The sequence below is a fragment of the Notolabrus celidotus genome, chromosome 4, assembly GCF_009762535.1.
Source record: "Notolabrus celidotus isolate fNotCel1 chromosome 4, fNotCel1.pri, whole genome shotgun sequence".
Lineage (NCBI taxonomy): Eukaryota > Metazoa > Chordata > Actinopteri > Labriformes > Labridae > Notolabrus > Notolabrus celidotus.
The window spans coordinates 39,619,288-39,630,830 of NC_048275.1; the positions used below are offsets into that span (position 1 = coordinate 39,619,288).

The 11,543-nt window shown below is 44.0% G+C and overlaps 1 protein-coding gene across 1 annotated transcript in view; it reads right to left on the reverse strand.

Moving 5' to 3' along the window:
• The window catches only part of ninl (ninein-like), a 54,349-nt gene extending 45,020 nt beyond the window's left edge, over nt 1–9,329 (reverse strand). The window contains exons 1-4 of the mRNA XM_034681657.1: nt 9,139–9,329; nt 4,829–5,044; nt 4,015–4,111; nt 3,248–3,450 (exon numbers count right to left, since the gene is read on the reverse strand). Coding sequence (XP_034537548.1) covers nt 3,248–3,450; nt 4,015–4,111; nt 4,829–5,011 — 483 coding nt within the window. The 5' untranslated portion in view covers nt 5,012–5,044; nt 9,139–9,329. The remainder of the gene's footprint in view (nt 1–3,247; nt 3,451–4,014; nt 4,112–4,828; nt 5,045–9,138) is intronic.
• Nucleotides 9,330–11,543: the final 2,214 nt, after the last annotated feature.

The window sequence follows — 11,543 nt, forward strand, 5'->3', positions numbered from 1 at the left end:
CACAGGGTTCAGACATCACATAAGGGGAGTGTGTGTGATGATCCTGGGCCTGGTGATGAGTCAGTGTTATTGTTTCATGTTCTCTCAGACCTGCTGTTGTTTCAGCTCACACTCACACTCACACTCACACTCACACTCTGCATCAGGCAGCAGCTAGAAGTCCAGCTCAGACGTCCTGCCTGCACACTAACTCTCCGTTGTTCACCCTGCAGGCCTCTGTGCTCAGACCTGATGGTCTGTTTGGCTGTGTGTGACAGGGCCACATGATCAGAGGTGTTGAACAGAGCAATACAAATAAGAACAAAGGGTGTTAATATCAGTCAAACCACAAAGAAATGTAATGTGATGATTTGTGTTTAATGTATGTAAAGGTTCCACTGCCGAGGAGAGGTTTGTGAAGATGTGGTGTTTATTATTATTAATATTATTATTATTATTATGTTGTGTATGAGTGAGGTGATATTAGGAGGATGTGAGGTAGAGGAAAGGGAGGGACAGAAGACGCCGCAGTAAAGTAAAAAGCCTTTATAGAGGTAGACTTCTTGAAAGCATTGAACAGAACTGTGAGTATACTTTTGCCAAATGCGGATTAAGCAGACCTCCATGTGGATCCCTAACGCGGTGATGGCACGTCAAATCTTTGACTGGGATTTCCTCGCCAGCTGTGTTTTTGGTGAGATCTAAGCTGGTATACCAGACGCCATCAATCACATTTTCTTTTGGATGACTTCTTGTGTTTCTTCGTGATGAACTGAGGGACTTCTTTGGTTGTGGATTAATGGAGAACGGCCACATCGGCAGACCAGAAACACCTGAACGGACTTTAAACGGACTTAAAAGACTGTGATAAGTGAAGCATTGTTTTGTTTAACCTGTATTTCATTAGGATGTGAATTTATTTTGAATCTATACATTTTCAGATTAAAGGTTTTGGTTGGAAGTTATTCAATTTTCATTTGCTGTGCCGAGCTGAGAGTTAGCAGCTGCCTGACCAGTGGTTTTAGGTATCATTTAAGCACGGTGTCCTCCATTACAGGGGTTCCCTAAGTATGGGTCGGGACCCCCTGGGGGGTTATGAGATGTCTTCAACAATGTGTTGTTTTTTAAGTTATTTAAAAATATGTATTATTATTATTATTATTATACATTTTTGTTTGTAAACCTTTTTTTCTTTAGTTTATCTTCCTTTTTGTTTGTACTGTTAATTATTATTTTAATATTATGTTTGTATTTTTTGTATGTATTTATTTTTCTTCTCTTTGTTGGTTTTGTATTACTTATAGTTTGTTAACTTGTGGTGAACAAAGAAATACTGAAAAAATGAAAAGGAAAAGTTGAATGACACAAGTGATCTTAAGATAGTACATTTTACCCATTACAGTAAAATATATCAGCAAACATAGCAGCAAACCTTGAAATAAAACCTTGAAATAGTAAATGTAATGAGTTTTTCTGCCTTTCTAGGTGACTCCTCAGTTTAGTGTTAGTGAACAGTTAATTATCAAAAGCGTCAGTAGCAGCAGGTTCATTCATAACAGCACAGGAAACACAGACACATGCTCATATAGGTAGGGTCATTTTCTGCAGACCAGCTAAATGAAGACACATTCAATCCCTTTGAGCGACGGGGGGTCACAAGTCTTTGGCACCTATATTTTGGGGGTCGGGGCTGAAAAGTTTGGGAACCCCTGCTATAGGTTGAGTGCTGAAAAGGGAAAGGGTAAGCATTATTGAAGCTGCTTTGTGTCAGGTTGGTAAGGTTCAAAGTCTTTAGGTTTACAACTTTCTGAAAGAACCCCCTTAACGTAAAACATCCACAATAAATCAAGTCACATCGACTGTTACATGTTCACACATACGCATTTATATCCAGTCACACATCATACAGGTGTGGATGATTGTGGACTGGGTCTATCAGCTTAGACTTGCTGCCATTGTTGTTGCTGTGTTGACTGTCACAACCCCTCGGCCTCTACGCTGCCCCCTACAGTTCACGGTCCTCCGGCGTCATGCTAATGTTCAGGGACATGCACAGCCACAAACTTCACCATGCTTTTGGAGGGAACCATAGAAGTGAGTGTGGTCTACATAACCCCCCTCAGCTCTGTCTCAGAGTGGACCTGTTTCTTCAATGTCTGTCTCCCCCAGGTCTCCCTCATGTTAGTTTTCACTGTCTGTCTCCCCCAGGTCTCCCTCATGTTAGTTTCACTGTCTGTCTCCCCCAGGTCTCCCTCATGTTAGTTTTCACTGTCTGTCTCCCCCAGGTCTCCCTCATGTTAGTTTTCACTGTCTGTCTCCCCCAGGTCTCCCTCATGTTAGTTTTCACTGTCTGTCTCCCCCAGGTCTCCCTCATGTTAGTTTTCACTGTGTGTCTCCCCCAGGTCTCCTTCATGTTAGTTTTCACTGTCTGTCTCCCCCAGGTCTCCCTCATGTTAGTTTTCACTGTCTGTCTCCCCCAGGTCTCCCTCATGTTAGTTTTCACTGTCTGTCTCCCCCAGGTCTCCCGAATGTTAGTTTTCACTGTCTGTCTCCCCCAGGTCTCCCGAATGTTAGTTTTCACTGTCTGTCTCCCCCAGGTCTCCCTCATGTTAGTTTTCACTGTCTGTCTCCCCCAGGTCTCCCTCATGTTAGTTTTCACTGTCTGTCTCCCCCAGGTCTCCCTCATGTTAGTTTTCACTGTCTGTCTCCCCCAGGTCTCCCTCATGTTAGTTTCACTGTCTGTCTCCCCCAGGTCTCCCTCATGTTAGTTTTCACTGTCTGTCTCCCCCAGGTCTCCCTCATGTTAGTTTTCACTGTCTGTCTCCCCCAGGTCTCCCTCATGTTAGTTTTCACTGAGACTCTGCCTCCCGCCTGTGAGTGAGGCCGGTCACCGACAGTCAGACCAGGGTCCCCCTGCCTGCTGCGTCTGTTCCACCTCTCTTCTCCTCACTCTCAGTTGTTGGTGCTCTCAGCTCTGAACTCTTCTGAATTAAAGAAGTCCTTCACAGGAGGACACTCTTTGACCTGAAGGTCAGAGCATCTCAGACACAGTGAAGGTAGCTGAGGTAGAAAGCAAACACCTGACAGTAATGTTGGACCCGGCTGCGTAGAGTTCCAATGGATATCACAGGATAGAAGAGGACAAAGACGGTGTTGATGTCTCTGTAGGTTACCCCCTAAGACTCACAGGAAGTCCCACTGAGGACAGTTTCTTCAGAGGACACAGGTGAATTAAGAGGTGTGATCAAAACATGAAGCAGCATCTCACCTCCACACTCTCCAGAGACGTTGACCGTCTCAGTTTGGCTCTGCGGACGCCAACAGGTGACGAGTCCTCTGCCTCGTTTCTGGACGGTGGTGAGTCCTCCGAGTCGCAGGGCAGCGTGGAATCAGGTTTACTGTCAGGACGAGAGCGACGGCCATAACGCTTCGTCCCCTTCACAAACTTTGGTTTCACCTCCTCTGTGACAACTGCAGGGACAGATAGACAGAGAGACAGAGAGACTATGATTCAGAGAGACGTTGAGACAGAGAGACAATGAAACAGAGAGACAATGAAACAGAGAGACAATGATTCAGAGACGATACGACAATGATTCAAAGAGACAATGAGACAATGATTTGGAGAGACAATTAGACAATGATTCAGAAAGAGAATTATTCAGAGAGACAATTAGACAGAGAGACAAAAAGACAATGAGACAGAGAGAAAATGATTCAGAGAGACAATGAGACAGAGACAGAAAGACAATGAGACAAGAGACAATGATTCTGAGAGACAATGATTCAGAGATAATGAGACAGTGAGATAAAAAGACAATGAGACAGAGACAATGATTCAGAGAGACAATGATGAAAGGACTCAAGTCTGGTAGAGTTTCAAAGGAGACAGAGCAGTTTGTCTGAAACCAGGGACAGTGTGAGTGTGAAGACAGGCACAGGGATGTGATGGATGCACTCCCTCCACAGACCACAGACAGACAGACAGAATGTGAGGACATGTTCAGATTCAGTGGAGGACATCTGAACTCTTACCTGGCTCCAGGTAGCTGCTGTCATCCTCTGAGGTGCTGAAGTCCAGAGAGCGAGACAGAACGGCCACGAAGCCCTCTTTGAACTCCTCAAAGTTCACCTGGATACCAAACACAAGACAGTCCAATCAAGTACCACACCAACACTGACACTAGACCGGCACTATCACAGGGCTAACATGGAGAGACAGACCACCATCCACGCACACAATTTAGAGCTCTACACAGAAAGGCTCAAGACCGCCCGGGGCTCAAACCAGGAACCTTCTCACTGTGCTACCCACTGCATCACCATGCAGCCCGCCTTGGTTCCTCCCCGTGTTTCTTCTGTATTAGTTTTATTGTGTAGTTCTGAATCCTTGTGTTTCCTGTTTTATTGTGTAGTTCTGAATCCTTGTGTTTCCTGTTTTATTGTGTAATTCTGAATCCTTGTGTTTCCTGTTTTATTGTGTAGTTCTGAATCCTTGTATTTCCTGTTTTATTTTGTAGTTCTGAATTATTGCGTTTCCTGTTTTATTTTGTAGTTCTGAATTATTGTGTTTCCTGTTTTATTTTGTAGTTCTGAATTCTTGTGTTTCCTGTTTTATTTTGTAGTACTGAATCCTTGTGTTTCCTGTTTTATTTTGTAGTTCTGAATCCTTGTGTTTCCTGTTTTATTTTGTAGTTCTGAATCCTTGTGTTTCCTGTTTTATTTTGCTGATTCGTGAGCACAACCATTGTGGTTTTTAAAGTGTGTGAAGACTTATGTGGTGATGTTGATGACGTCTGTGTGTGTGTGTGTGTGTTTGTGTGTGTGTGTGTGTGTGTGTGTGTGTTACCCTGGCATAGGTGCGTTCTCCCAGCAGTGTGTCGAGCAGCAGTGGCAGGTGAGCGTCCAGCTGCAGCTTCCTGCAAAGCGTGGTCAGCTCCTCTCGGTCCAGGAAACCAGTGGCGGTGGTGTCACAGCTGTCAAACTCCGCCTTCAGCTGGGCGACGTAGCGGCTGTGCTCCGCCTCCTCCATCACCACACATTACCCTGCTGCGCCAAAACAGACCTGTGGGAACAGCAGAGCAGTGGGACAGCTGAAGTGTCTGTTGCTGTTCAGACTTTGACTGAGCTCTGGTTCTTTCTCTGCTTGCAGCATCCCCAAACCCCAGGTCATTGACCATCAGGACCCAGAGACAGGTTTGTTACTGAGTTCACCCCTTCAGAGAAGAAGTCTTTGTTTGGAGCAGAAAGTTAAAAAAGAAGGATACAAACTTAAAGGCTAGAGAGCATTACTGTAACTCCCTTTTTTCAGGCCACCCAGGCCAGACTCTTCAACTGGTCCAAAACACTGCAGCTTGAGTCTGACTAGAACCAGGAAGAGAGAGCACATCTCTCCAGTGTTAGCTTCTCTACACTGACTCCCCATAAAATCTAGACTAGAATTTAAAATCCTTCTTCTGACCTACAAAGCTCTTAATGATCAGACACCTTCATATCTTAAAGAGCTCATAGTGCCCTATTACCCCTCTAGAACACTACACTCCCAACATGCAGGGACCTAAAGTCTCTTAAAGTAGTGTGGGAGGTAGAACCTTCAGTTATCAGGCCCCTCTCCTTTGGAATCATCTACCAGTCAGGGTCCAGGAGGCAGACACCCTCTCTACTTTTAAGAGTAGGCTTCAAACTTTCCTTTTTGATAAAGCTTATAGTTAGAGCTGGATCAGGCTTGGACCAGCTCTTAGTTATGCTGCTATAGGCTTAAGGTGCGTTCACACCAGACGCGAACAATGGCTCTATTTGCCCGAATACAGATGCAACAATGTTTTGTGTTCACTCGCGTCAAAATCACACGAGTACTCAAGACGCAAATATTTGCAATAGGTAGGGGGGTTCCCACACCACGGCAGTCTGTTGTTATAAAACAAAGTTGAGCTCGCGGACATTGAATGGGGAAGCCGGTTATGCTAAAGGGGGCAGAGCTAACTTCCTACTACAACCCATAGCTGGATTCAAGTGACTGACAAAGTTTGTAACCACTCAGCAGATAATCCTCCTCCCTCTCTGTCCTCACAGTGAGCTCCTGTTTATTCCTGATCCCATACAAACACAGAGTCACAATGTTCAGGGAAGCTGCACAGAGATAGAATCAAAGTGTCCCATATATTCCAGATGAATGGATCTCCGCTGGTCCATACATCACACCTCACGTCACCGGGTGATCTGCACGCTGATGGGCTATCCCGCCGCTATGGATTTACTGGAGTTCAGATATTTCGACTTTTGCCCGAATTGCATAGGATCTTATCCTGTCTTGATGTTGGGCCTTTGTTAATAATAGAACATAGAGAACGGTCTAGACCTGCTCTGTTTGGAAAGAGTCTGAAGAGAACGTTCGTTGGGATTTGGTGCTTTATAAATAAAGATTGATGGGTGGCTGGATGGATGGATGGATGGATGGATGGATGGATGGATGGATGGATGGATGGATGGATGGATGGATGGATGGATGGATGGATGGATGGATTCTGGGCGTAACGCTTAAAACCTCTTACAATCAGGAAAAGGAGCTGAGTGTTTTCAACCCTCACAGAGTCTTCATCAGGGTTTGACCTCATTTCATGTTTGATTTCAAACAGGCCTTTAGGTACAGAGGGGATCATAACATTAAAGAGATTACAAAGGTAAAGAAACAATGAGAAAGTCTCAGCACCCTACGATGAAGCACAAACTTTGAAATTCAATGATATCTGAAAGCATCCGTTGAAGTGTGTGAGCAGCTTCTAGAGGGTGCTACAGTATCTATCAATCAATCAATCAATCAACTAATCAATCAGTCAATCAATCAACTGATCAATCAATCAACTAAACAATCAATCAACTAATCAATCAATCAACTAACCAATCAATCAATCAACTAACCAATCAATCAATCGATTGATCAATCAACTAACCAATCAATCAACTAACCAATCAATCAATCAACTAACCAATCAATCAATCGATTGATCAATCAACTAACCAATCAATCAACTAACCAATCAATCAATCGATTGATCAATCAATAAATCAATCGATTGATCAATCAATCAATCAAATAATCAAACAACTAACCAATCAATCAATCAACTTACCAAGCAATCAATCAACTAACCAATCAATCAATCAACTAACCAATCAATCAATCAACTAACCAATCAATCAACTAATCAATCAACTAACCAATCAATTAATCAATCAATCAACTAACCAATCAATCAATCAACTAACCAATCAATCAACTAACCATCAATAAATCAATCAATCAATCAAACAATCAATCAATCAAACAATCAATCAAACAAAGCTGGAGTAGGACATGTAATTTTGATACATTTTTATCAATCACGAGCAAAAAGCGATGTATACATGTATAGGGAGTAATACACAAAGTGATCTAACACTGAGATGAGAAATCTCAGTTGTCTGTGTCAGCAGCTAGACTGCAATAAGTCTGTCCAATGATCCATTCGCCACCGAGGGCAATCATTGGCTGACCTGCCGGATGACCTGTGACCTGCCGAAAGACACACCTCCTGTTTACCGGAGTGCGCGTGACCTGACTGAGATCGTCATCAACAGGCTGTGCACTAACACAGAACATCTGATAAACATGTCAGAGAGAGAGTAACCAACGATTTAGCTCAACTTCTGCCCTCCAGAACTACTTTCTTCTGAACTAAAAGGTTCCTGTACCCCCATTGTTGTCTGCATTTCAACCGTGGGCTGAAGTCCCAGGTAGATTGTGCAAATCAGTCCAGTGACATAAGGAGGAAAAAAAAGTAAATGCACTACACCACCAGACCAGTAGAGGGCAGTAAAACAAAGAGGAATGCCATTCATCACAGATGACACCATAGAAGCAGACGGACAGGCAGGTATCATTATGAGCAACACAACAGTTAGCCTGTTAGCATGAAGAGACTCAGCTGGTCTGTTTTAGATGGTGCTATATTTCATCACAGATGGATTCACTGAATCAACACGTGAGAGGAGATAAGCGCGAGTAGCATAGACGTTTCAACACGCCTTTAAAATCCTTTTGAACTCAAAAAGCCGTGGCAGTGATCGACCGGTGTTTTGGTTTAAACAGCGACCCTGTTAACTGGAGACTTTCAGCCGGATGCATCCCTCATAAACGTCTTTAGACGATCATTAAATATCTGATGAGGATATTTTGAAATCTTAATAAAAACTAAACTAGTTTGCATTCCCAGGAACTCCCTCTGTGTTTCAACAGCTGTGTAAACTCCACAAACACTGACACGTTCAGCTGAAGGTCTCCAGTTTACAGGGTCACTTTTAAAACCGTAACACCGGGAGAGACACATTCACCGTGGGCTGAGAGAAGACTACTGTTACAAGCTGCTAAATCAAGAGAATCACAGCTTCTTCTTTTGAAAAGTACACACACATACAAACAAGATAGAACAAATAAAAACTAATGAAAGAAAGAGAAATCAAGTGAATCACAGATGTGTGTGATGTTATTGTGGACGGAGGGAGGAATAAAAACACTGAGGTTAATCTACCAATCAGACACGGTCAGCATTGCAGGCCCCGCCCCCCGAAAGTCCCGGGACCTTTGAAAAGTACTACCCCCCTAGCAGGGGCTTTTTAGGGGGGAGATTATCTTCCCCTGAACTAAATTTAGACCCTGGGTCCACCAGTCGAAACGCACATAGTTCAGGGTTAAAGTTCCTGCGGTTGAAAAACGCCTTCTGACTCAGAGGTCAGGGGTCAGCAGAAGTCTTCCCCTCTCTCTTTCCTCTAAATGAAAGAGGAAAGAAAGAAAGGATGCAGACCTTAATACAGTCTATGATGCAGACCCGCCTGGAGAACTTGGACTGCTGGGTGGCTCCAGTAGCCCCCCCTGTCTTTAAATGTGCACGCGCCCCTGCCGGTCAGTCTCGCGAGCTGAGGAAGCTTCACCATGGGAACGGAGCCGCATGAACAAAAGGCTCGCGGGGAAAGACCACAACACAGAAAGTAAAACCCGTCCGTGTCCCGGTACCTCACGGGACTGACTGACGGTGAGCTGCCTTACCGGAGAGTTTGCTCTGTCCGGTAATGAGATCACAGAGTTTACGGTAAATGATGAAGAATGAGCTTTTTGTTCCGTACCGCGGGAAAAGTTCTCCGGTCCTCTCCGGTCCTCTCCGGTCCTCCTCCGGTGTCCCCTCACGGCTCCTCCATGTATGTGGTCCTTCAGCCCCGGACTGTCCGTCGGTGTCCCGCTGACATGAACTGAGAGTAACGGGGCAGGCTGGGACCTACAACCTACCGACAAACTACCGAGACTACTGTACACGTACTGAGGGGAACTTCCGGTGACACCTTTCACAATAAAAGTCCCAACCCATACATTTATGAAATTTAACTTTATTTTAATCCTATATTTTTATTTGTACAGTCTATGATTTTGACTAATGAACCCGAATGTGTCCTCTTGTTTCTGATTATTATTTACAGACTAATTGTTCCTGTAAACTTTACGGCCCATGACCCCCAAAAAAAGAGGTCCCAAAGACTCACAACTACCCCCAATATAGATCCTAAAGACACACAACCCCGAAAAATAGAGGTGCCAAAGACTCCAGACCCTCAAAAATATAGGTTCCAAAGACTCACAACCCCCCAAAATATGGATCCCAAAGACTCACTATATACCCCCAAAAATAGAGGTGCCAAAGACTCACTTCCCTGAAAAATAGAGGTTCCAAAGACTCTTGACCCTCAAACATACAGGTGCCAAAGACTCGTGGCCCTGAAAAATAGAGGTGCCAGAGTCTAGGGATCACCAAAAATAGAGGTGCCACAGACTCGCGACCCTCAAACACAGAGGTGCCAAAGACTTGCGACCACATAAAATATAGGTGTTAAATAATTTTGTTAATTAACTGTTAACTTACCCTAACCTAAGGAGTCATCTGGCAACAAAAAAGGCAGATATCTAATGACACATTTGAATTTGTAAGGTTTTATTTCAAATTTAATGACAATTTTTGTTTCTTTTTTTACAATAATGTTTAATTTGAAATTTTAGATTACTTGAGAAAATAATAATTCTGCTAGACATCTCGCAACCTCTCACTAGTTTCCCCCGACCCCCCTGGGGTAGAGCTGTACTCGGGCCTTAAAAGTAAGACCCTACCCGACCCGAGCCCGACAGAATTCTGCCCGAACCCGAATGACCTAGATTTTTTTATAGCCCAAACCCGTTTACAGCCAGACTGCCCCGACATTAATCATGACTGGTCTGGCTAATTTTGCGAGTTTTGGGAAGGATGACCTGTTGATCTTCCACCAGCCAAGAACATCAGTTACATCTTCCATGACAGTCGTTTTAATGTAGAGAGATACCTTGCCGTTTTCCCAGTCAGCGCGCTGTACATTTTCCCATTCCTCAAAAGTCGCTCTTTTTGCCGGAGGATGAGCGCGCTCGTCTCTGGAGAGCTCTGGGTCTCGAGTCTCCACATCTCGTCGTGCACCTGCAGCCCCGTGCATAGCTTGCAGAAGAGTGCGGGCATGAGCGTGTACGGCCTCCCTGTCTGAGTGTAACAACATTCTCAGCTGGTTAAACTTTGGCCACAGGAATGATGCGATCTTATAGAGGTCCTGTATTATCACTTTGCGCGTGAACCAGTGCTCGTGCCGTTGACGCACGACTGCTTGCTGAGGGGAGTCCATATTCACCTGACCGCTCATTTACCGCGCAAGCCCGAGCCCAACCCGAGCCCAACCCGAGCCCGTGTAAAATGATACAAATTATCGGACAAATATCTTCAGCTCTGCCCTGGGGGTCCCAACCATGGTCCCAACCCACACTTGGGAACCCCTGCTGTAGAGGTTAGAGAGATGTACTGTGCTGGTTCAGAGTTAATGCAGTGAAGTGACATCATGATACATGTAAAACCAGTTATTGATACCCTACGAATTTCCCCTTTTCTAAACAAATATCCATCTATCATTGATGTACGGTTTGTTAGTTTGGAAACTTTTATTTTCAAAGTGTATTTACTTTGATAATGAAGCCAAATATTTAGGCTGTACATGAGTTTATTGTAGACCATGTGAAAATCACATCAAGCGCTAAATTATGAAAACATTTGACATTAAAGAGAAGTATATAGAAGTGATAGTGACCATACCAAAGCTGGCTGTCACGTGAGACACTAAACACTCTCTATGCTGACTTTAGTATTCTTAAAGAAAGAATACATTTAATTAATCATTGTCACTGTTAGACCACAAAATATTTACATTATTGTTGTTAACAAGATTATGAAATATTACAATAAATACATGAGCTCTCAGTAGTCCACTTCCTGCTTTAACACATGAAACAGTCTCTGTTTACATGAATGATTGGAGTCATGTTCGCCAGAGACAGACTGTGTTAAAAGAGGAAGTCTCTGGGGAGTGTGAAGACGCTTTGATCAGTTTTATTTTGAATGAATCGATCACTTCCGGTCTGTGTGCTTTCAATGTGGAGTAGTGACGGTGGTTGACGTTGTTTCAGTGCCTGT